Below are 27,560 nucleotides of genomic sequence, written 5' to 3' on the forward strand. Positions count from 1 at the left end.
CATGTTTGACAGTGTGACAGCATCTTTTTCATATCAAAATGAGTAAGCTTCTGACTACCATTTTCTACTATGGCCAATGATAAATGTCCGACTCTATCATTTACCCCTATTTACATCTTCTTTTGAAAGGTTACTTCCAGATAACACTTCATATTTAAAATTTCCTCCATTAGTCAGAGAATGCAGAGAAACATTATACTGTCAATAATAAGATACTCAACTGAAGGGCTTTCTAAGCTAATTTGTAGAATTATTTAAATGCCATAGTTCTCCTTTTCCTACGAGTAGAAATGTGAACTTACTGGTTTTGTTCAACCTACACTGGAAATATAAAAAAAACCCTACCTGAAAGCATACCATTATCATAGATGATACTATTATCACAGGTTCAGGTTACATTCTGAGTTTTACTCTTTTATTTGAAGGTTTTAATTCACCCTGACTATGATTTCTCAGTCTCCAACATTTGGAATCAAATAGGCACTTGTGAGCTTGAGTTCTTTCTTTATCTCTTCTATTGTCTCATCTTCCTCACAACTTTCACAATGTTTCCTTCCTGCTTACAGAGATTTCCTTGACAGTAGCTAATACATCATTGCCCCTTAAACATGCTGCTGAAGTTTCCATAAAACTGGAGCTTCCTACATTAGTATATAAATACACATATCATCTTTATGCTCTGCATAGCTGCTTTTGAAATTGAAAGAAACAGTGTGGTGAAATCCTCTGAAGAGTACTGCAATAACCCCTTCTCCCAAATACTCCCATTTTAACTGTCCAGCAGTGATTTGCTGCCAAGTTCTGTACCATAGTACGATGCAAGAAGTTTGTTGCAAAAATATGTTCTTCATCCTAAGTGGTACAGAAGTGAATTTTACTTATGAATAACCCTTTAGATTCCTGTCAGAATTTTTTCACTCCCATTCTTTCCTTCTCTGCCTGTTTTGCCTCCTGTAACCCTTTTTGCACCTGACTGCAAGCTAGACTCTAAGAAAGATTCAGATGAGTCAACGACCAACAAGGTGGCAACTTGTTTTCAAATGCCCAGCCCTGGAGAAAATCCATAATCCTTAATCAGGCATCTGGATTCCCTATTTAGGTCTTAAGAGTGCTTCAGAAACTACCTGCTGAAAGGGGAGGTAGTCCCCTCTCACACTAGACCTGCTAACTCAGGACTGCAATGTTTGCACACACAGGGTACCCCAGGGCATGGCATCCCCCCTGGCAAGGGAGAAAGCCCCATCAGCTCTTGGAGAGAAAGGCAGAAGCCTCTCACTCTTGGTGCAAAACAGGAGGAGGCAGTCACTTAGGGGGTAATTTTTTTTAAATATTGTCTTCATGCCCTCCTCAGCTGTGTGACCAAAATCACTCACCTCCAAGCTCATACTAAGAGGCCCTGGTACTGGCAGAGGGTCAGAGAGAGCAGAGCACTCACTGCTCACCCCGATGATGCTGTGCCGCTGCACAAGGGGAGATTTATGGGCTCAGAAAGAACACAAGTGATATAGAGCATAATTCAGGACCTTTGAGGTGAGGGCACTCAGTAGACATTAGTCCTAAACTGGTATTACAAAGACCAGTAATTGACTAAAACAAGAAACCACATTTAAAGTGAGGCTGGCCACTAGAGCTACGTGCAACCGAGGAGAGAAGAGGAGAAGTAGAAGAACTGAAAAGGGCAAGAGAATAAAAGTTTGAATAACAGTATGGGTGTTGAGATCTTGATTCTACCTAAAAATCCTCCTTAAAATACCTATAGCCATGATCTAAGGACAACTTTCATTTTGCTTCTCATGCTTACAATCTCTTTATGTCCTGTGCAGGCCAGCTGGATTACCAATAACAACTTTTTCTCCATCATGGTTGCTCTCTGTCATATTCCTCAGTTAATTTCTGTATTTTTCCCAATTACGGACAAATACATTTGACTACATTTAACTGTTACATCTCTCGTTGATTTCTCACCAACTTGTTATTTCTTTGAAGGAAGTGCTATACTATACCTCTGAGCAGACTTATGTCTCCCTTATATTACTTCTACATGTGGTTTTTCTTCTGCTTTATGGTTGGACTCAATGATCTGAAGGGTCTTTTCCAACCTGAATGATTCTATGATAAATATACATTAAAATACTTGAAGAAAATGAGAAGGCTTGGTTAGACAAGTTAGTAGAAGCACATGTTTTCCTGGATGAAGTATCTGAAACAAAAAATAAATAAACTATGTTTAAGAAATGGAACAAAAGAAACCAAAATAAGACAGAATTGCAACTTTGGAAAGCCCTAAATACAGACAATTTCAAAGGACCATCAGCACTCTGTGAATATTGTGAATGGTAAGCATGGGAGAAGGCAGTACATTTTCCCAGAATAAAGTTTTATTAGTATTGATCCTGCCTAAACTCCCTCACCCCCTCCTTCAGGAAATGTCTTAAAATTACAGGCCACAAACACCCATGGCACTATTCTTATCTTAAAATGTAAATTATTACCGAAAGCCACAACGTCCCACTGAGAAGCAGGAGACCTGGGGCCTTGGACAGAGATGTCCATACTTTAAGACCTGCTGTGGTGTCATACATGTGGATCCATTCTCCTCTAGTGGAAAAAAATCTTGATGGCTAATTAGCAGTATGCATAAATAACTTCAGTGGGAGAGACACGTTTTGGAAGTAGTAATTGGCACGCTGTCTTGCTTTGATTTGCAGTTACATTGCATGACAGACGTACAGCTGGAAAGAAGAAAACATTCACTGCCTCAGCCTACTGTAGTATCTTCTTAAATAGCTTAGATGAGTGGAAACGGAAATAAAGTGATTATTCCAATTATCAAAGGCTCACAGGAATACATTGAGCCATGAGAAATTTACTCTCATTTAATAAACTGTTTGATATTAGAACTGTGAAAAACAGCAAGAGAGTCAAAAGCTGTAGGAAGTTCAGCTGACCCACATGCAGCAGTGCAGGGCAGCAGCATATACCGAGCAAATGGGGACACGTTCCTCTTCCCACTCTGTGCTGACAAACACCAATTAAGATCTCTAAAGGACTCCAACTAGACTTGAAAACAACAAGAATGACATTTAAACTGGCTTTGAATATCATTTATCTATTGTTTAGATTTACTGAAATACACTGCCCTTTGCTTCTATCTTCTGGCATTTGTCCATTACAGTGGTGTGCCAAAAGTGAATTGTTTCATTAAAATCTGAAACAAAAGGGACTGATGCTCTGAGTTACAAAAAAATTAGTCTTTTTAAAAGATACTACTTGTTAATAGAGAACATCTGATCACCAATGATTCAGTACCTGCACGTAATTCCATTAAGCATTCATACCCCCAGTGCATTTCAAATTTACCCACAAGCATGTTTTTAGAGAAACTCGAGTACTATTTTCTTTATAAAATAAAATTACAGATAGATTTGATTTCTTGGTTTTCCACAAAATTATAACTGTGTAGAATTTCAGCTGCTTCATGAGTGGAGTTACAAAGATCTCCTTTAACTTAAGTCTTTGGGGGTTTGGGTGGGGTTTTTTTTTTAGAATTTAATATGTCCTGCATAAATCCAAAACAGCCTCATAAGAAAATCCTCTGGCAGATTTTCAATAATCTGGGTGAATAAAATACTTTGAAATCTCACAATTCCATCACAGAATAACACCTGCATATAAGCTGAAATATCAATGATATACTATTTAATGAAAAAGTACAGTATTAATTATATGGCATTCCATTCTCATGAACAAATATGTTTATTATATTTCTTAGAAACTAAACAAAAGCAGCACTGATAAAAATATAAAGTATTTAAATGCCAATAGCCATATCTGTACAATTTCAGTGAGGTAGCTCAAATTGCCAAGATGTGACCAAAGAAAAAGGCTTTACAAGTGACAATATACAGAACAAAATGTTCAGTAGCATAGGCCAGATACAAATAGTACCCCTTGCATAGCCTCATTTAGTACTGATTGCATCTAAAAAGTGCTAGCCTATTCTATGCAATCATTTAAGGGATATTTGTGATAAATAATATAATACTAACTAATATAATCAGAGCAGTCTTAGATTACCAGGACTGGAATTTAAATAACAGTAGCTAACCACAACTTTTCTTTTTCTCAATTCACTGCAAATTCATGATCAATACAGTATAAGAACACTTTTGTGTGAATTGCCCTACTCTCTTACTCTCTTAGGAAATAGGCAGAATGATTTTGTAGATTTTACTAGCACTGTTGTAAGCAGTGCTACAAGATTTGGCTTTGTTATTTGTTCTCAGACTGTTCCCAGAAGGAAAATACAGACCTATGCATTTAATTCAGATCCTGTTCTCCTCCACCATTATCATAGATCTTCACTTTCCAAATGATTTTCAATGCCTACAATTTACTGAACTTTGACCAACAGACTAAAGGTTATGCTCAAAAAAAAAATAAAATCAAATAGCTGCTGGAATTATATGGTCCTCATAAATCAAAAAAGGAGCTGCTTGAACTTCAGGAGTGATCTTAAGATTGCAAAACCCTAGTAAAAGTGGAACGTGTAAATTTGCAAACAGATTTAAATCTTCTTTTAAGTACATGACAGGTATACTGTGCGCTTTTGTGACCCAAATACTGTTTTTAGTGCAGAATTGTCTCTACTAATTTGAATCCAAGAACGCTACATAATCACTGAGCCTACCAGTGGGATTAGACTCACAGTCATACATCTATTCATCCACCCATTACATATCTCTCTAGTTATCTCAGCGTTTCTAGTTCTTCCTTCTCTAGGAAGCTCACTGTTCAAAACAAATCAATTTTTAATTATTTTAAATTAAATTACATTTTTGCTTTTGCAAAATATGATTCTACAGCAGGTTCCATAACAAAGCTATTATCCCACGTGATTACCATAGCTGAACCATGATCCTTATCCATTGGCTTAATTGAGGCAATTAATAGCTAATTTTATATCCCACGTCTTTTACCTAACTAATAAGTAAGGAAAATCCATTAAGGTAATGTAATTATACAGGTTGGAACATAACAAGGAAGCAATAATAGTTCATTTAGCTTTTACCTCACAATAATGTACCTTGCAGTTTGCGCGCTACAAAGCTGCAGCTTTCAGCTATTTAGGACCATGTCTTTTTTATGGCAATATACATCCTGAATACCTTTACGTAAGCTTGTGAATGAGATACTGAGATGAACCTCAGCAGCTGTAACTGTTGTTATCACTCAATACAAGAAATATTTTTTGTTTCAGCTATTTCAGAGTATTACTTTAAAAAGGAGTACTTGCCACTTCCCTTTTTTTTTTACTTTGTAATATTTATTACCATTTTACAGTATGAAAAAATTGAAAAAAATTTGAAAACTTGGAAGTTGAGGTGACAGACAAAATAGCTCCTACTGTCCTAGCAAAAGAGGACACTTATACAGCAAGTTAATGATGTTTACATGGGAAAATGATTATGCTGTTAAAATTGTTGCAGAGACACTGGACATAAGAATGGAAAAGTCGAGAAGTATATGAAAAGCCTAGAAATGGTCATGCTTTAATTTTCAAGATTTTTTTTTTTTTTCCTCATTCAGGAAAAGTTATACCCCTAGGTACACTGCAGCTTGGAGAGTCAAAAGGACTGTAAGTCGTTCCAAAACAAATGTTAAATAGAAAAGGCTGGCATTTCAAATGGTGTATGAGATGTGTCACCATCAGAAGCAACTGGTTTATATTAATTTTCACCAGCTCTGGATCTGGTAACATGCATTTAGAAAGAACTCTTGTTCTTTCTTATTTATTGTAAGAAGAATGCTTGGAAACACGTCATTCATGTTTAACATGTCTATGTCTAATAAATGTGCATAAGCTCATGAACTCACATTCATTAATTACGTTATTTTTTATTCCTGAAAAACAACGTTTTCCACTATGACCAACAACAGTTTACTTGCAACAGCTCTTTAATGAAATTTTCTTCTGCTAAAGTGCAAAAGTAATCCAGCTACAAGCCAGTGATGTTCAGAAACATCATTAGAAAGTTATAAAAATTTGCATGTAAACGAGCATCTTCAGAATCTTGCTACTTTCTCAAAAAAAAAATAATCAGCTAGCCATATAGCAATCTGCACATAATGTTTCTGAAAGCCACATAAACAATGACGAATCACAGTTTGGATAGATAGACCTAGAACAACAAGGAACGACAAAAGTACTGATTTATTCATCAATGTTTACTATTACAGAGGTGAAAACTACATCTGAGTATCAAGCATTTAATATAAACCTTTTACAGTCGCAATAAAAACTAACTGAACAATGCAGTTCAGGATTTTTCAAAAATGAAACTTCATAGCAAATGTTAATCCACTAAAAAGATTACAGGGTCCAGGCCATGACCTATGAACAATCAAAAACCTGAACAGTACTGCTTTCTAGCCCATAAGAAAGACAGTACCTCCTTGTTCCAGAGCATTAGATTAAATTTTTTTTAGAAAAAAGAAATTAATTTTAAAAATCACTTTCCTGCAGAAATGTTAGTTCATATCCAATGGGAAAGGAAGAGAGGAAGAAAAGAGGTTAATGTAAAAGAAATTTACTATGATAATGCAGAACACTGAAAACATTTGAAAACACACATACATGTTTCCAGAGACATGTGACATCGTACCTGGTGATGTGGGGAATTGCCTTCACATGGTGGTAACGATTACACAGACTGTAATCAAGAACACAATACACGACAATGGATGGATGGAAGGAAAAAGAAAGAAAAAAAAAAGAGAGAAGGAATGAGTGTGATGTTAAAACACATATAACAAAGATGAACAACTAGAAAACTTAATGGACATACTGAAGAATTAGATGTCCCCTGCAGCTCAGTTCTGAGACCTCTACACTAAACCAATTATCTTTACAGACCTCACCCTGACATTTGGTTACTTTCTGCTTGTAACTACAGTAAAGACAGACTGGTCTTCTGTGGGTATAACATTGCAGTTGATATTACCCTCCATTATTAGAGTATTACAGACTGTGGAAATGAGTCCCACCACTGTCACCAGACTGTAATTGGGTTTTTGTTGTTGAGGATCTTGACCTTACACATTACATTAGGTTATGAACAAGTGGAGTGAGATGTTTAACATTTTTGCAATCACTGGAGAAAAATCGTGGTGAAGTTGACATGAGAAGAGCCATTTAAAATTTATCTTAGAATTCCAAAGGAGGAGACATGGTGTGTGTGTGCATATATATATATATATATATATATAAAAACGACAAAAAACCCACCTCCACTAAAACTTCACCCCCTGACTATATCTTTTGTTTTACAGTATCAGTCCCTCTATTTTGCAAGGAACAAACAAATGGAGAGGTAAGTGAAGCACAGATCACACTGAGCTCTGACTCTCTGGGTCAGTGTGGTACCTGAAGAGAGCTAAACAAGAGTGGTGTGATCCATCTGCTTTCAGAAAGCCCAGTCCAGGCGTTATTTGGCCTTATGTGAATTTGGTTCCCCATAAAGTATTATTCAGCTGAAACACCGCTTAGGAGGTTCCTGTTGTTTCTTTCTTGTTCTTCCTTCACCAATGTGCTTAGGCTCCCTCTCCTTGAAAAAGGCCACAGTGTAACTGAAGGGAAGGCATCTGCTGTGGTTCGGGGGCGTAGGGATGGGGGGGGCAGCAAAGGGAGGGGACCTATTTAAGCACTGTTGGCAACAAAGCTAGGGCAACATTAAGCAGTAGCAAGACAGTTCACAACTCCCACATTCAGACTTTCAAGTGATGCACAGCCAGAAAAATAAAACTGCAGATAACCTCAGACTACAGTAAACCACCAATTTTAATCTGTCGTTTATATATAGTATTTTAATTACCGCTGTTACACTAAAATCAGATTTACAAATTTTCCGATACTTTGGTCCACTTAAGGAGTGGACTCAGTTGCCAAGATGTAATCACTGCTGAAAGCCATTCATAGAACGAGATATAAAAACAATTATACTATATGGATCTGCTCTTGCTATTTATTGTATCTTTTTGTCTTCTTTCTTTCTTTAAGGGTGAATAGCCAGATTACTGACCATGGGAGGAGGAAGGGGTTGCATATTTAACTGCAATGCCCTCTTACGCATAGACAATGCTCAATATGAAAGAAGCTGAGGCACTGCATTTCTGGATTCACCACTAGAAATGCAGCTATAAGGACTGGGTTCCTATTATGTTGGGGTTTTTTTGGTAGAATACAGGTTCATGAGAAATTAAAGATGTTAATATTACTTGGATAGCTGGTTCTTTGAATCTTTTGAATAATCTCTCATTCTGACCATAAAGATTTCTTAGAGAAGAAAATACTACCCTAAATATAATAAAAAATTGCTAGTACATGTGCAAAAAATGAAAATTTGTTGAATTGGTACTCCTTTGTTTACCAATATTATCTGTATGCCCTCTGTTAATATCACATGCTACAGTATGTGTATACTATTTACATTGTATATATTCTATATTTTATGTGCACACAGATCATGTTCATTTTCTGAACACTACCTAACCATGACAATTTGGAAATAAATGTAAAACTTAGGACATGGGTCCTTTAAGCTGACAAACAAACCAACAATAAATTCATTATAAACAATTACACAATTCTATTTACTGAGTTTGTACCTACCTTATGCACTTTTAATTTTTTTTTTTTTTTTAAAGGAAATGATAATTTAAGTGCTATGTAGGGGTTTTGGTACATATATATTACTAGTGTAATTTGAAAAACATAACAAATGAATAAAACTGAGAAACCAAATACAACTAAAGGAACCATGTAACGATGAAAAATAGCATTCATTTTTCCTGTCATTCAGCTGATTTATCTGAAAAATCATTAAGACTATTTTAAAATTAATTTAAATTACTTTCTAAATCAGCAATAATTATAGACTGAAGTCCCATGTTTCAAAGCAAAATTGCTACATATCGTGCAGCCAGCTGATGGTTCAAACAAGTGAAATGTTGGGATCACTGCAAGTTGATTCTTTTATGGTACCGTTCTCCTTAGTGCCCCATCACAGCTTTCAATTACCAAGAAAATACATCTAAAAATAAAACACAGAACTAAAACCTCCATTCATGCAAAAAGTTGTGTTCTAAAGTCGCATATAAATCAAAGAAGTGAAAGCCATTGTAATAACGCACAAAGTTCAAGGCACCAGGATGAAACAGCTGTTGGATCTACTGACACAGGCAGAAAAGTTACCATGTTATCCCACCTCTTCCTAATATTTTCATTAAAACTGGGAAACTTGGGAGTAGTTTCAAATAGAGATTCTGCTAAAATTTTGATGGTAGGTCAGTAAAGCCATCGTTCACTGACAGAAGTTAAATGTCTTCTACTACTAATTGGATACCACTAAGGACTGAAGGAAAAACCCTAAACAAATGGTGTTTAACCAAGTTGCCTATAGCTGAAACTAAAAATTCTTTTCAAAAAGTCTGCTGAAGACTGATAACAGGAGCAATCCCATATCATGAATAAAAATAATCCTAAATGCAAACCAACACCAGAACCAAGATTCAAATTCAGCAAGGTGCTGAGTGCAGTGGTCCCACTGAAGCCACCCAAAGCTCTGTCACAGTTCACTTGTCTACCTGTACAGTTGGGCTTCATCCTGGACTGATGATGCAACCACAGGCAAATCCACCACCATTTAAATGCACATCACATTCCTAGGCTTTGGTTTCAACCTTACATTTTATTACAATTTCAATAAAAAGATGAGACCGGAAAATAATTTAGAGAAGTGTCCATTAAGCCCCCTACTCCTCCCCATCCTTTGCACGGGGACCTATCTCATGTTTCCACAGGGATATATCAATACTCTAGAGGGGCTGGCACATCTTTTCGTCTGCTGTTGAATTTCACTTATAGAGAAGTTATGCCACTTAATCACTGGTTTTGGTAGTCTGGAGGAACACCTGGAAGGCATTTTTTCCTTTCCCCACAGTCCTACACAGTCTTGGGACAAACTGTTCTCACTGCTGATGTGGGCATAGTTAGTGGCTGTAAGATTTAAAAGGCAAATGCTAACATGAAAGGTACAAAACTCTAAGGAGGAAAAGAAAAGAAGAAAAAAAAAAAAGAAAAGCAGAGGATTGGGGGAGAGCCACCCTGCAGCAGGATCAGCTGCTCCAGAGAGAAACTGAGGGCAACCTTTCCCCACCTGATTGGCCAAAAGCAACTGAAAACAGTATGAGACTGATTTCTCTGAGGTTTTTTTGTGTGTGTGTGTGACACCCTTTCAGCTCTATGAGTCAGCAATGCTCTGTGTTCCGTGCATCAAGTGGCAATTTCTTTCACTAATTTCTGCTGGGTAAACTCTGTTCTTCCACATGTGACACATACATTGATTCCCACCCATTTGCCTATGAGTTAATTCAGAATCCTTGTTACTACTGCCCTATACTGTAAACTACTTTTCCCAGATGAAACTATAAAAAGTGGTTGTCTCAGAAAGATATGTCTTGTTTCCTGTTTGAAAGACAATTTGTTCTTTTCCTTATTTTTTCATGCAATTTCCTTCATGAATATCATCAATACTATGTTTCTTGGTATGTCTTAATTTGAATGGTTCACATTTGTCTTGGTTATGTCTCTTATTGGGGAAGAAAAATAATAACCACTTGGAAACTTTCCATAAGAATTGTTGCAAAATGAATGTTTATAAATACTTCCTTGATATAAATAGATTTCCTGATACTTTATAACAAACCTCCAAATTAAAGATATAGCCCTAAATAAATATCTAACATTTGGTAAAACAATTCATATTATCTCTCCAATGGAGCATGTATGGTAACTCTTTTGGCATGAAAGGGAATAGTTACAATTAATTATTCCTATGATGGTTAACCAGCATGCAAGTACTGTGCATTTAATCTTTTGTCAACAAATTTTCTATGGCACTGGAAGAGAGAGATTTATGGGAAGACTGGGAAAGGATTCACATTAGCAAATTTTCATGGGGCTTAACTCCACATGTAGTGACAGCAGAGAAACAGGAGGTTAAGGCAAGGGATTTGTGAGTTTGGCCTCACTGAACATTTTGAATGCCTGGGGAAAGTGACAGGACAAAATTTAACAGGGGCAGGCTCATAAGGATTTGTATTCAACCTTGAGACTGAGAATGAGACTTTTACATTTAATTCTCAAAGCCAGGGATCAAACAGTCCGGCACAATAACTCCTCATACATATCATGCTCAAGTACTTTACTCCATGAGTAGACATACTGATTTTAATTAATCAATCCATTTATCTCCAGTCATTTTGCTGACTGGAAATATCCTCCTTTCTAAACTCACTAAGGTCCTCCTTTAAATTTCATTTTTGCATAAAAGTAGGAGTACTTTGGGCATCAGAGATTCATGCACAAGATACCCTTCAGCTATGCACAGTCATGTCCTCAGCAGAACACAACAACAATCCAACTGTCCTGTAGCACAAGAGCTGGGTGCCAGGTACCTTCAGCAAATGGGAAGAGAAGGCGGCAAACATTGTCCTTTACACACTGTTTCGGCAAGCACCTGCATCTGACTTCATCTACAAGGCCCTGTTTGAAGCCACAGAGTCTACGGACGTCGTTGTGTTAAAACCGTATCTGAAACTTAAAGTTTGCTTAGCTGCTTTATCAGGATAGCGATTCACATTATGCTGGAGTTGTTCTGGGCAAAGAACAAAATTACCTTCATTTCCTCTTGAAACCTCAAGGCTGCTACCTAAATTCATTGGTAAACCACAACAGCTATTCAAGAGGATGAATTAGTTTTACACAGACTTTTATAAGGATTTCATTTCATCAGAATTAACCCCTCCACCCACTTAACGCCAGTACATACTTTCCTCTTGAAATATTGTATTGCTTCTCACCATATAAAACCTAAACTCAACAGCAGCATAATTGAAAAATGGTAGCTAATATTTCATCTTCCACCAACCCCAATATGTAGCACCATACCTATCACTGGTTCATCCAAAACTGTTACTGTTATAATTTCAAAGAAACAAAGATCTTATACCATCAAAAATAAGACTGACTGAAAAAGAAAGGGCTAAGAAAATTGCGAGTAGGATTCCATATGGAGCCCAGTATATGCCAAGTACTCCTTGCATTGCAAGGGATGCTGAATACCATTTTTTTGCTGAAGCTCAGGGTTTTGCAGTGTGGCTAGACCCTCATCTGTGTTAAATATAGCAAATTCTTTGAAACCACTTCAAAATTTTCAGAAATAAAAGCTTCTGAAAATCATGAAAGGTGCAGTTAAAGTACCCTGATTACCCTAAGCTAGAGTAGCATCAATTAGGAGCTATTGCAGACTGCTACAGTTTATAACATGCTTGCAGCTTATACTAAGCTACTCAGGGGAGAAAGAGAAAGCTGCAGGAGAATAGCCCTCTTCCAGCTTCCACACTGGTGTGGGCATCCCGCAGACCTACTTATGAGAAACATGAACTTTTTTAATGGACTCCAAAAGCCCATTAGAGCTTGTTGACCGTTATGAATTATGTGTAAATGTGTGAAAAGAAACCAACTCTGTGCCATAGAAAAATGATCTCATGTAATGCAAATATATTGAAAAAAAAAAAAAAAAAATTGTGGTGGTGAGAAGAAGAACAATAATGGAAAAATATCAAAATGCCTCAATGATTATCATGGGTATAGAAGACTCCAGCACATCAGCCTGAACAAACACATGAAATTCTGAGAGATTACTTCAGTTGAAGCAAGGGATGTTCGCCATCTCAATACAGTCAACACCTTGAAGAACTGGTCCTTGAGGGATTTTTGTTTGTTTGCTCCACAGAAAATTCCTAATTGGGAGTGAATGACAAATTGGGGACACAAGGGATCCTAATGGGTGAATCCTGTACATTTAACTTGTACAATGTGTCTAAACATTCAGCTTGCAGCAATTATTTCATCAGCTGTAGTACAAGATCTTGTTTTTTTACTGTGCTAATGAGTTGAGCGGATGTAAATAAAAAGATATTGCTCAGAAATAAAATGTGTCTCACGTTTCTCTCTGAGGATACTGATCAGACAAAGAAAAAAAATAATCAATCTTTCTTTGAACATGTCACTTACTTTATGTAATTCCTTCTGGAAAGCTTTTCCCTTCCCAGCTTTATTCATCCTTGCTATAGCACAAAATCCTAGTTATGTTTTAAGTTATGAAAATTTGTCAGGGTTTTTTTGTACTGGTTGTCAATCTTGCATTAATCATATGTAATGAGGATGGGTTTAGACCACTTATAGTTCTACATTCTTTATTAAAAAAAAAGAACAATAACATCAGAAAGAAAAATAAGACAGCCTTATTGGCAAAACATGGAAGTGTCATGCATGTATATTTTAAATAATTCCATAATTGTTATGACATTTCAATTTACATGTGTACACCCATGTCCTCTATGGAGGAGGTCAGAACATGACAATTAGTTAAATCTGTCAGACTGCACGGTTTTATGTACAACAGCATGCCCTGTTATTAGCTCAGTTATTTTACTGACCTAGAAGGCCATATTGGGCACATTTGCTTTTTTACTGAGATACACACACAAACACACACACTCTTAGAATTCATCTTCCAAGTCTGGGCTTGAGAAAAAGCAATCTGGGTTTGCAAAGTCTTTTGAAGGTTAACTAGGATTTCCTTACAAGAAAATAATCAATGTCACTGACTAATAGGTAGCATAGATTTGCAAAAATGCACATGTAAACACTTTGAAAGGTATTCAGGTTTTTACTTCTAGATTTCCTAGTGAAAATCATCCAAGAATTATGGCAATATGTACACTGTGATTTGTACCATCTTGCTAATTCTTCTGTTCAGCCTCATGGCTAAGCAGAAGAGTTTTCAACACAAAAGTTTCAGAAATTGGCAGTCCAAGAGTTTGAACTACATGTCACTTCCATCCTTGATGATGCTGTCAGTTTTATGAGCTGTGGCATACACAGAATATATTGCACACTTTGAGCATCCTCATCAGTGTTATTTTAAAACCATGACAGATGTACAGCTCCAGCAGGATCTCACATTACAGAATCTACAGTAACCCTGCCATACAGCTGATCCCTTTGTTCAAGGAGGCAGAATATCACCCAGGAAAACCAAATGCCCAAGCCCATACAATTCCTCCACCTATTAAGTTCCTACTGAATTCCAGCTCAGTTTCTACAGTTCATTCTGCAACTTGTAAGGTCTTCATGAGACTGACACAATTACTGGAGATGCTTTTCATTTACCAAGTGCTCATCTGTAACAAGAAGAACAAAAGCATACAGAGTAACAGTGTTCCTAACACAGAAGATTGGTCACTTGACCAGGTATAGTATGACCAAATTGCTGAATAGGTCTGAAGAGCTCTGAATTTCACCACCTTCAGAGCAACTTGCAAACATGCTTCTTTCTTCAAGCCTGTCCACGATAAAGTCAACAAAAAATGACAGTGAGTGGGGATCCACTCTATATATTTCCAATGAAAATTTGATGTAATCAAGTGCCAAGGGTGATGAATGCATAAAAGATGAACTGCTATAATTGAGAGAACATTATGGTAGAATCTTTAGTTAGTGTCTCTCCCATACTTTTTCTTTTTTTTTACTCACATACCTTCTTTAAAACAAGATTTTAATATAACTAGTTATACATCAAACAATAATCTCTCTATCTCCTGGTGAGAAAAATGAAATTGTGCATCTATATCAAGCAAAAACTCATATAAGAAGCAATCTAACGTTCTGAAATGACAGTCCTGTCACGACAATTTGATGAGAAGGAATAATTATTTTTGAGCATTTTTCCAGTTTTTCTAACCCAAGCAGACTTTCTCTCTTGAGCTGGCTTTTCACTTGTAGGGAAAAATATCAACTGTTTTTGCAGTGTTAGGAGGCAATTTTTTAATTATCTTTCTTTTTTTCTGTTTATCCTTCTTTTTTCTCCTCCCCTATTGCTTGTTATATCATGTATCATAGCCCCAGGGATATCTATTCACAATATGAAACTCCACTTGTGCAAGCACAAAGTTTTGAATTTCCTATGGAGACAACAGGACTGGATAGGTATTTAAAGTTATTGTAGGTAGAAGGATAAAATATGCTTCTCACCTTCCTCTTTCATGAGACGGACAAATATCTGTCATCCCACCTGAGAGCCAATGCAGCTATGAGCATTGCTGACCTACCAAGAGTATCAGTGTTTAGGAGAAAATCCGAAGAAAATAGCTGTAGTTGTAGCTTCTTTTCTTAGAAAGGGTATGGATTCCAGGGTATTTGGCTCGGTAGCCCACAGCCATAAACACCATTTTAACACTGCTGCAAAGCTGTTACTCTAAGAAGGTAACAAATTAGACCAAGAATAACTTTGGTAAGAAAGCTGGTTTAAAGCTATGTTAGCATGTAATATAGACACTACAGACAGACACCTGAAGAAAGAAAATTTCCACCAGCAGCAAAACGATCAAATGTGCACTGTAACTGTCAGAGACAAAATAATCGTGCTAATCGACCTCATATCACCTAAAGTCACAAAATGGCCAAACACTACAAGACTAAAAGCTTAGTCACATTTCAAGGCTTTTGTTAGGGTTTTCAGTGGTCAACTTTTATGAAATGAAGCCCCAGAAGTTGTCATTGACTCCAAGTTTTACTTCCTATTTGCCTAAAACCCCCAAATGATATAAAATTCAGATTTACTCAAAACTGGAGAGGGGTTCAAAACACAGAGTTCAAAGCCTAGTAGGAACATCTTCAAACGACAAAGGATGGAGGGACAGGACTAGATTTGGTTTTGGGTCTGATGTATGTACTGAGATATGATAAGGTTGGAAAACTCATATGTTAATTTTCCCCAAATTTGAGAAGCCTTCAAATATTCTTTAAAGTTTTGTCTTTTAGCCAGAATTGCCTAAGGTACATCCAGAAAACTTCAGTCAAAGTCCTGGCACCATCTGCCATGACCTGAAATAGAGCCAAGGTATGACATTGTATAATTTCAGGTGTATGTGGCCTGTCTTCATTGGAAACTGGGTCATTGGTGTGCCTTTCAACTTTGCTGAACTACATTTCAGGCTAGCTTTGTGTACTTCAGGGTTTCTTTGGGAATGATTTGTCCAGCTCTGTTTAGAAACATCACCAGTTAATTGGATGCTTTCCCTCCTTCAGCAGCAACCCTGAGTCAGCCAGATGTGCCATTTTATATTACCTTCCACTGAGTAACAAACACAAGCACATTTAATGGACCCAAGAATTTGCTCAATCGATTCCCAGACGGAGCTAGGGCAGTAAGATGGCAGTAAAGTGGCAAGGCCATGCCCTGGCTCTCTAAAGAGGAGATGGTTAAATGGCAGCATTTATTGATTCAAGGAATTTCAACAGCATAAACTTATTCACATTTCAAAAGGAGAAAATATTTTCAAACTAAATTACAGGGCAAACAGAAAGAAGGGGGTTGCTCCACTTTAAAGACAGAATTGGAAATGTAAATCATAGGAAGAAACTGCAAAAGAAATTATTTTCAAACTTATTTTTTTCCCCAATACTATGTTAAAACAAAAGTTAGAAAAATAGTAAGTAGCGCAACCCTTGCTAACATCTTCTCTAACAGATATCCAGGGAATACTCACCAGCTTATAATGTTTCTGTAGCTTATAGGTTAGTTTGAAAAGAGTACTTTCCTGATGCTCTATCATTTGTAACTACAGGAACCGACTTTTCATTCAGATGCTGCTTTGGTAAACAAGTAAGTGGCTGACACGTCGTGACAGCTGACTAAGATTGTGTATTATACGGTATTCAAAATTCTTTTCCCAGGCTATCAATCCAAGCATAATGGTATGTTTTAAAAACATGTACACATGGACAATTCCTCTGATAACAATAGTATCCCAAATGTTTATGCAGCTCTTTAGCAAAGATGCTCTTTCTGACAAGAATGGCTGGCTAGACACGAGCATAGAGAGACAATTTCTCTGTGATAAAACTATCGTTGAAGATGTATTGAGTCAAAAAATAGCTTAAATGTGGGTTTGAAAGCTTAGAGAATGTTTAGTTCAGCAAAAAGGGCTACATATTATCAGGTCACAATTCATTCTACAAAATGTTCAATTTTGTTAAAAGATAAATTTCAAAAGATTTTATAAAAACAACTGGTAAATTTTAATTTCATAATTAAAATAACATATTAAAGAAAAAATATAACAATAATTATATTTTTAGCCTATTGGACCACTTGGGGTTTTTTAAATCTGTTTCGCTAGCTTGCTTCTGAGAATTTTTTTGTACAGCAATAATAAGAGAATCAAGGTTACAGGAAATCTTTATATTACTTGCTTTTAAATTACACTGTATACATTTATTTTATTCCTGCCATAATTTCATAGTCCTTTATGAGATAGGACTGAAAATTAACATCAAGTTTCTTGAGTTTTAAAACAAGTTGAGATGAAGCTATTTGGGTTTTGTTAAGTAAAAAGCAATTCATATACATATTTATTATGACTAGACTGTGTTTACAATGTATTACACATTACAGGAAAATATTCTGATGTTTGGATAATTCAGTCCTCCATATTAGTAAATTTACTTCAGCAATGTAACTAAAAAGCTAAATTAGAAGTCTAAAATATCATAAAAAATATAATCTACGTAGTCCTACTTCTAAATGTATCCTTTCTGTTTTAAAGTTATTATTTTTAAATATAAAGCTAAAATGTAAATATTTATTGATACAGTCTGTAGAGTAGCTCCTGGTTATCCTTGTTGGTACTATTACCTGTTTCAGTCTGCAAACCTTTCAAACCTTGTAATGAGAAACTGAATCTAAATCCTTTGAGATAAACTGATAAACTCCCATGGAAGTAAATAAGCTTTGAGTCCAGCAGAAATTTTCAGTTTTTCAAAAACTGTCAGAAATACTTAAAATGTTTAAAGCCATTTCTCCTCCTCTTTTTTGGTCTCAAAATAGGAAAACTCTTTTCTTTCTGACTTAAGGGAAAAATAAACACCATCAAGAAGAAACACATCCAAGATTAGGTATTTTCATGTTTGTGATTGCCTTCTAGCCTCAACAAAGCTATCCAAATAAAGCTAAAGACTTGACACTTTGTTTTCACTGTGAAAACATTGTTCAGTTTGTTTTATTTAGCACCAGCAAAGACACAATTTGAATACATCATTTTCTCTGTTAGGGAAAAAGTTTCAATACCAACTGTGGAATAATTACTGGAGGTGACTTAGAAATTAAACTTTTATTAAAGGTACAGTATTGTTCACACATTAAGGAAAGGTATAACATAGAAGAAGCTTTCAGGGTGGAATGCAACTGGTATGCAAGGAATCCATTCCACAGTGGTTCCCTAGACAACATTGCCTGCAAAACTGCACGGAGTGAAGACTCCATGGCCAGGCTCTGTGAATCACTGCAGAGATGGGAACTTCATGGTACTATGGTACTGATAAGCTGCCTATTTGCCACCCTGGGCCAACAGTCTGTCATATTTTGACAAAATGCTGTCCTTTGTGTGAACTTTGCTCATTATAATATCATTATAATACCAACACACACCTCCATCCCAAAAGTTACCCACCTCCAAGGTGCAACCACCCCTCCACAGAGCATGCGTTCTGAATTTTTTCTAGTATATACCTTTAAAAGCAAAGTGAGAGAACTTTATACCAATCAAAGTAAAAGTATGTATGAGTAGAGTCACTCAAGCTCCACCTAAAAGGAAAAATAGGATAAAAAGACCCCAAAAGAGGAAGACTATTGAGGGAAGATACCATCATAGACAAGTTGGGAGGACATTGCTGACTTCTGGGATCAGTCGACAGGCTGAACGTCTCTTCCTCCCACTATAGGGATGCCTATTGGGTAAGATTCAAACCCTTGGTTAAGTGCTTCTCTGGGAAACTTAGAATTCTTTAGAGCTCTTTTCTTTCATAATTTTATGTGTTTGTAGTTGACTGTATTATCATTTGCACGTGCTTTGCAGACAGTGTATTCATCACTGGCAATCCATAAGAACTTGTATTCCAGTTGCTTTATTAAACTGCACTATTCATTAAGCTAGCCGTAAGTTTCTCATTGGGTGGCACTAAACTCTCTAGGACTGGCCGTGTGAGTCCATGGAGTGCAACTAAGCTGGAAGTGCAGTGAGTGATTAGTGCATCCGTAATCGTGAGAGTTAATAAGTTGAACACGACCGGACTAATAGTGCCAAACTGGATATCACTCCGAATCTAAACTTAGCTGCCCCCAGCCCCTCTGATATCTGAAGATAAGCTGGAACGGAAGGGAGTTTATGTTCTGCCAAATTACTTTACCCTTTCATGCGACACCTACCACCTACCAAAACCTAATATACAAGGAAGCCAGAACTGCAGCATCAAGTCTATAATCTCTGACACTAATACATCACATACAGTTTTAAAGACCTCTAGAAGACACAAAACCTCATAAAAAAGCATGTTCAGTAAAATTTTCATATCATGTATGATCAATAAAATCTGTTGACAGTTTTAACTTCTGAAGTATTTTAAATAACTAATACAGCACTGCTTCTCCCAAATGAGCAGTACACACTTCTGCAGCATGAGCTAACCATGACACTCCTTTCAATAGGAATAACCCATTTTACTGGAGTAAGGAGGGGGAGGAAACAGGCAACACTACAACTATTCAGTAAAGACATGTGACTCAGCAGAAACAGGCTTTCTGTTTGGAAAAAAACACAGACACACAATGCCCCAAAACAACAACAACAAAACCTCGAATAGACAAGTAGTCCAGTAGGTTGGAGCATAAAATTAAGAAAAAGATGGACATGGAAGAACATATTATGCAGAGGAAGGGGGGGAAACAGCAGAGGTCAGATGGTGTCTGCCTAAGGATCCTAAAGGACCTCAGGGATTAAATAGCTGAATTACTATTTGCAGCATATAATATCATGCTTAAAACACCCTTGGCATCTAAGGACTGAACAAAGATAAATGTGGTTTCAATGGGGAAAAAAATGTGACAGATCTGGGGACCCACAGATGTTGACATCTGTACTAGGGAAATGATTAGAAATAGCGGAAAGTCTAGAATTGGTGCACATCAGAATAAATGTTTTCTGCTTGAGACGAGTCGGCTAGCTGACAGTTTGCTGATGGTAACATGTTATTCAGGATACGGAGGGCAAAGGCTGACTTAAGAATTGCAGAACACTACAAGGCTGAGTGGATGGGCATGAAGTGGCCAGAGTGAGATCATCTCTGGATTATGATCTGTGGTTCTATGGAATTTCAGTTCAATGCTCAGCAGTGCTCAAGAAAACAAAAACAAAAAATACACTGGAAATTTTAAGAAATGGAGACAATCCAAAGAAGGGTAACATGGACTATCAAAACATGGAAACGAGAAACAAGCGAATAAACAAGGGTACTTCATCCTGGAAAAGATATTATGACAGGACATGGAAAAAGTTACTAGGAATGAGCTAGCCACTTAGGATAATCAAATGAACAAACAAAAGGAGATCTTCATGCAGCACATTGCAAGTCACAAATATGCTCTGCACAATCAGTGGGAAGCCTCAAAGCCACTCAGACAAATAGCTGGTAGGCAAGGGACTGAAGAAAGCTGATCTTGTAACGTGTTTAACCCAACTCAGTGATAACATAAGCCAGATCAAGGGAGCCTGAAGGCTACAGCAAGTAGGAGAAAATGTGACATGAGGATTGACTATTTATGGATGATGTGATGAAACCTCTGACTAGAAGGCTATTTTTGCATAGCCCTTAGGTGCCTGTAAAGAGTGATGGACGCGTGTATGGAAGCAAAGAGGAAAAAAAAAAAAAAGAAAGAAAAAGAAGAAAGAAAGGTCCTGACTTCATAACACCAAGGAACAGCACCAGGATCAAAGAAAACACAAGGTCACAAATTCCCTTATTAAGATACTTAAAATCTGATCAAATATCAACTATAGCTATGCTCATTGGTAATAGATACAAAGTTAATTTAATGCAATCTGTAGTTGTTAATTAAGTCATACCTTCAGCAACTGGTCATGCACAGAGTCCCTTTGTGCTGTGAAGCATCCTGGCAAGCCATTATCTGTCCTCACTGTAGGGATTACTTTGCTCACTGCCTTTGAAATGAACAGGATCGATATGGAAAAAATATTCCATTGAGGGTTACAACACAGTTGGAAGCATATATGAATTGGAGCTGAAAATACCTGGGCTGTGGGAAAGTATAGGGGAAGGCACTATCATAGAGCCTTACCACTATTGGAGATAACACAGGGCAAGCTGACATTCATATGCTCTTATTTAGAAAAATCACTGCAGAAAGCAGCCCAGAATTGGAGAAAAGAGGTCCTCAAATCCCTTTTAACAATCAGGTCGAGTTGTATTCAGGGGCTAAGCTGAGGAATACTCACTGCTAAGTGAATCCATGACTTTAAATACCATCAGGCTCTCGCACCAACACTGTAAACAGGATCCTCGATACAATCAATTTTCTGTGTGTGTATTTTAGCCAAAGAATTGAAAGCTTTTTTTATGTAGCCTGAGTGAACTCTTCATTCAATTCTATTCTTCAATATAATTAGGTTCTACTGTTGGGTGCATATGTGAAAATACTCTGCCTTTTCCCTATACATGACTAAGCATACACATACAAATGACATAGTTGCTTTTAGAGCAGCTAGTTGCTCCTGTGAGAGAATTCAAGTTTCTCTTGTACTTTCTTTCGGACTTAGAAGAGCTGGATTTTAATCAAGAGACAAGAATGTCAAACAATTACTTTTCCAAATAAAAAAATTAGATTAATTTCCCATTAAACAATTGATTCATAAAGTTGTGACTAGTGAATAAATATCTCAATTTTCCAAGATAAAACTAATGCATCATTTTAGCATCCCCAGTATTCTATGCTATTAATATTTAATTGTGATTTCAGCTTGTTTTTCTTCTCTAGGATTGAAAGAGAAACAGAATAGTGCCAAGTGCTAAGGCTGTGCAGGCACATTATTCCTAGCAAAGAAAAAGTAATAGAGGAAGAAAGATCTGTGAATTGGCTTATGTATTAGCCGTATGGAATGCTGCCAATGCAAGTAAGCAATGTTCAGTACAAAAAAATGGGTGAGACCATGAGTCTGATTCAAGATATCACACTACAAGGCTGTGCCACATACTTTAATCTCTGCTTTTCTGTGGAATGCTAACAACTCTGAAAGCAACCTTGACCAACAAAATATTTCTGTCTTGGTCTTTTATCTCTCTCATAAAGTTGGTGATGAAAAAAGACTCCCCTGTTTTCATTGGCCTCATAATTAAAAAGGTGGCAGAAAAAGCAGAACAGAGGATTAGCTGAGTAAAAGGATAGACTATCTAAAGCATCATTAACTTCTGTGGGCTGTTTTTGGTGCTTCATTGCTATAACACATCTTTGCATTTTAGCAGCATAACCCAACCCAACAAATGTCAGAGTTAATGTAGTAGTGCATCTCAGTAAGCTCAAACATACTTGGGATACAGTTTTTCCCTTATAAAACAAATACTGTCTTCCAAAAGTAGAGTAGACCAAAAGCAGTAGTAGTTCATGTACGCATCCCTATAGCCTTGCTTGACTTTTTTCAAATGCTATATTGTCTCGGCTCCCTCTGGTTTAATACAAACCACTAGGAAACACAGAAATAATTACTCCTAGGACCTAAGAAAATATCTGGACAGGACCACCATGTGCCAGTCAATAGCTTGGTGGATAAGTTTTCACTTTCCTCTCCAAGACACAGAAAATTAGCATATATAAAACGTTTGTGAGTAAAGGCATTGCTTCACTATACCATGATCTACAGAACATCCGAAAAATCTTCTGCTCCGAAATGGTTATGCCTCATAATACTGTAAAGGAGCTGGCAGAAATGAAAGAAGCAATCAGGTGGATAATGGGGACTTAAGGAGTACTAGATCATTCAAGCAACTGGAGCATCAGTAAAATAAAATCAGATATCAGCACATCAAGCTGCTGTGAATATCTTCACAGTAAGAGCAATGACCCACCACGACAACTGGTAGGTAACCTTTTGGTGTGTCTCTGAAAGCTGTCCTAAACACTCTACAGTGGTGGTTTCCATTTTAAACCATGCATTGATCTTTTTGCTGTTGTTGTTGCTTTTTTTACCAAAACTCACTGATATATAATGCTGCCTCTCCTATTTAAAACACTGCAAAAATGAACCATACAAACAAAATATTATTTATGTATATGGAGCTTCTTATTAGCTGCCAAATGCTTATAGAGGCCAAATTCTATCAGGAAAACAGAGGGGAACTTCTGGAACCAAACCTAAATGCTAACCATGCTTGAACAGAGTTTCTTTTAAGCGTCTTTAAGTATTAAGTCTTTAACTGTATTTTTTTTAAGCATTATCCATTGCTAGTAAAAACAAGGATGGAAATATTGAAACGTGAAATAATTGTCAGATTTTACAAGTTGTATGAAGAGAAGCCTCAGAAGAGTAAGCTTCAGGAATTATTTTCTCTCCCTGTTTCTGCACCTCACTTATATGATAGGCTCTCAGAACTGTAATTACTGACATTTTCCTACCCTCAAGCCTATTTGAAATACCAGATTGCTCTGTGACACCAGAGAGAAGAAAGAATAAAAATGCCCACTTCTACATTTAAGAGAGCTATACCAGATTGTCCTGGTTTCAGCTGGGATAGTTAATTGTCTTCTTAGTAGCTGGTATGGTGCTGTTTTGAGTTCAGTATGAGAAGAATGTTGATAACACTGATGTTTTCAGTTGTTGCTAAGTAATGTTTAGTCTAAAGTCAAGGATTTTTCAGCTTCTCATGCCCAGCCAGCAAGAAGGCTGGAGGGGCACAAGAAGTTGGGAGGGGACACAAGCTAGGGCAGCTGATCCAAAGTGGCCAAAGGGGTATTCCGTACCATGTGATGTCATGTCCAGTATATAAACTGGGGGGAGTGGGCGCAGGGGGATCGCCACTCGGGGATTAACTGGGCATCGATCGGCTGGTGGTGAGCAATTGCACTGTGCATCATTTGTATATTCCAATCCTTTTATCATTACTGCTGTCACTTTATTAGTGTTATCATTATTATTAGTTTCTTCTTTTTATATTCTATTAAACCGTTCTTATCTCAACCCATGAGTTTTACTTCTTTTCCCGATTTTCTTCCCCCATCCCACTGGGGGGGGGAGGCAGTGAGTGAGCAGCTGCGTGGTGCTTAGTTGCTGGCTGGGGTTAAACTGCGACACAGATATAGGTTATCTTTTTTGCTGACCTGTAATGAAGAAGCCATACACTGGTAATATGTGTGGGAACAGCATGAATATGACTATGATCAGCTCCCCTTCTCTGTCCTGTGGTTACCTTAGGGTTTTTTTAAAAATGATAGGGGAAAATTAAGACCTCCATTGAACAGATATACTTACAAAACACACTCCATTGCGTGTCTGAGATAATACAACTGTATCAGACTTTTCAGCAGTGGGTTTGTTTGAATTCGGTCAATGTAGCATACAGCATAGTGGTGTCTACTTTATGTTCTCCCACCGCGTTGTTCAAGACAGGTATATACTCTCAAAAACATAGAAGGAATTGCAGTATGATAACATTAAGAAAGATCAATTATAAGTTCAATTATCTGTAATCTATAGCGCAAACATTTGCTGACTACAGCCAGGAACTAACTGGTGTGATCTACCTCTAAGAGAGGTGCAATGTGCTGGGAGTTAATGTGTACACCTGCTCGTGCCTGAGCACGTGCCTGCATGGCGCTGCATCCACACAAGCAGGGAAAGAAAATGCTACTCTGGAAATTTGATATGGTGGGTGCAACTTAGATATTTTCAGTTGATAGTTAGTAGGGAGCCTACAACTATTTGCACAAAAGCAGGAATAAAAAAAATAAAATTAGTGTGATAAAACTACAGGGATCCACATAACAAAAGGTCATTAAATCCCTCACAGAAAGTAGTCAAGCCATGAAGAAATATATCTATACAGAATGCTTTCACAGTCCTGACTTTTGTGTACCAGAATATATTATATCTCCATAATCCTCTTTTAAGGCTATGTAAGCAAAAAAGGTTATCTTTGTGGGCTTTTTTCACCCTGATATGAAGGATTATTTATATTTCAAGCTGCAAAACTCATTACAGTAGCTACTTCTATGTAATCAGATAAGTTTTATAGTAATTGATTACCATAACTAATTAGTATTTTCGATATTTTGTAAGAAATTTATTACACCCATCCTGAAAATAATGGATTTTAACAGAACAAATAAATGCTGTCACTGAAAATTATTGGTTTGCAAATATAATCATTATTTTATCACATTACTTTCTGCATTTATGATGAAGCCATTACATGGTTTTGCAATCAAATCCTTACATAAAAGTTCTCAACTTCCAGGCTTCAAAAAGCCATGTTGTTAGTATTTCTGCAAGGCTTCAGAGCACCTGTACATCAACCAGCAGCCACAGCTGGACTCTGAAGTATTTGCTAGATTTGGTACTTAAACTCCAACAAATGTGATTTTATATGTGAACTTGTCTGCATAGCTTGTGCTACTGTTTCATGGCTTAAATATTCAGTTTGAAAAAATGAAATATATACTCTACAGTAGAGAATATTCATATTCAGAATTTGACTGGAGTGCTGGCAATGTCTTTTTTTAATGGAAAGATACTGTCAGTACACTAAGGTTTGGTACTTCCAAGCCCATGATTTTATCTTAAACAAATAAATGAATAAAGGAATGGATTTATAGAGAGTTGCTTCCATGGAAAGTATCAGGACCAAAAATCATGAAACTATTCCTAGGGACTAATTAATCACAGAACAAATAACAGAAGACAAAATCTCTCAACCACACTGCTATGAGGAACAAACCCACTGTATTCAGAAGTGATTTTTATTCTGGTCTTAAAAAAACCAGGTGATTCCAAACACATCGCTCCACGTATTGGGGGGGGGGGGGGGGGGCAAGACCAAGTTCATGTGGTCAATGCTTACTTGGGCTTTTGGTGCCCTTAGTGTTTGATGACTATGAAGTAAAAGAAATGGCAGTGTTCCTAATCTCCCCAGAGGAAGCAGGGAGGGCAGCAGCACCACTCTGAAACCTCCTCGTGTCAGGAGACACAAGCACTGGCTCCGGTACCATCTCAGAGAGCACTGTGTGTTGTGGGGACCAGAAACTAGTTCACGCGCCTCTCCTGGCATCAGGTAGTTGGTCAGTTTAACGTCCTGGCCTTTCCTCTGTCTTGACTGTGTCTCAGGACTGACTTCAGCAAAAGAAAACTTCTGTGTTTCCTTGTGCTAGCTCTAAGAAACCTGGTTCTAGCTCCCTCCAATTACTGTGAAAATTCAAAAGGCTTCTAATTATTATAAAAATATTGGAGCATTATCTTTCTTTTGTTTGATAAGGTACAAGACTTTAAATTAATTTAAAAGACATAAGAAGTTTTTTGTTTGTTTCTCATTGTTCATTATACTACAGTACCTCATCCCCAAATCTTTTGTTTCATTTTGTAGTGAAATGTTTTTATCCCTTAACATTACCACCACCTATAGTAAATTTGTTAAAATGTAATGAAAAGCTTCATCCAAAAGGCTACACCATTCTGTAAGTTAGATAATACAAAATTATCATTGCTTTATAATTGTAGAGGGCTGAACTCCCACTCCTTCATTAGTCAGACACAGTCCTCCAGGTTCAGGAAGACAGAAGCCTCAAAGGGAAACAGCTCACCCCTGGGCTCTGACTATGCCATTTAGCCCTACTTTCTTCTTCTTTCATGCTCTTGGTATTCCACAGGCAATGTCTGGCACTGTGCGTATTATTAAGGTGCCTATTACCATGACTTAACACTTTAATATACGATTGAACAAGTTGGTGAGCTGTATTATTTCTGGACGTGGGAAACTGCTCAGAGCTGATTCAGCCACTGGTTCCCACAGCACCTTATCCCTACCGCCCCCCCGCCCCACAAAGTGTGGTTTGCTTTATTGACCAGGTGCAATCAAATTATGAGGTTATACCCTGTCTAGGAATAACTTTCCTAGAATTCTAGTCTGTAAGATAACAAATTTTCATAAATGGAAAACCATGGAACAAAGGAAACAAATATTAGGTATGCTTTATACACACACACTGTGTCTACATATGAAGCTGCAGAACTGCATCCTACAGCACAGCAGGAGCAGGGCACACAAGATACAGCTATTAATTTACCTATCTATGCTACGGATGGACTAATTAGATTAATACTGAGGGTAAAGGAATATCCTAAACTCTGCAGGCTTAACAACTTGCTGGAGATACTTAATCCTTCACAGGAATTGCTCTGTGAAAGCAGACAAGTATAAATCATGTTACCATGATCAGTATAGAACATAACATCCCTTTCCAATTAAGAAGCACTTTGCTGCATTCACTGTCCAAGAAATCAGCACTGATAAAAACTACTACAAAAAGGGAATAGAA

General features: G+C 37.1%; 1 protein-coding gene across 3 annotated transcripts in view; it reads right to left on the bottom strand.

The window, feature by feature from the left end:
- CCSER1 (coiled-coil serine rich protein 1) overlaps nucleotides 1-27,560 on the bottom strand; it is a 723,849-nt gene that overhangs the window by 99,047 nt on the left and 597,242 nt on the right. The window contains exon 10 of one of the 3 annotated variants that reach the window (XM_069784615.1): nucleotides 6,666-6,713. The exons of the other annotated variants lie outside the window; for them this stretch is intronic. Within the exon in view, the coding sequence (XP_069640716.1) occupies nucleotides 6,705-6,713 (9 nt within the window). The 3' untranslated portion in view covers nucleotides 6,666-6,704. Of the gene's footprint in view, nucleotides 1-6,665; nucleotides 6,714-27,560 lie in introns of those variants that run through there. 3 annotated transcript variants of the gene reach the window in all.

Source organism: Haliaeetus albicilla, chromosome 1 (genome assembly GCF_947461875.1).
Source record: "Haliaeetus albicilla chromosome 1, bHalAlb1.1, whole genome shotgun sequence".
NCBI classification, from domain to species: Eukaryota; Metazoa; Chordata; class Aves; order Accipitriformes; family Accipitridae; genus Haliaeetus; species Haliaeetus albicilla.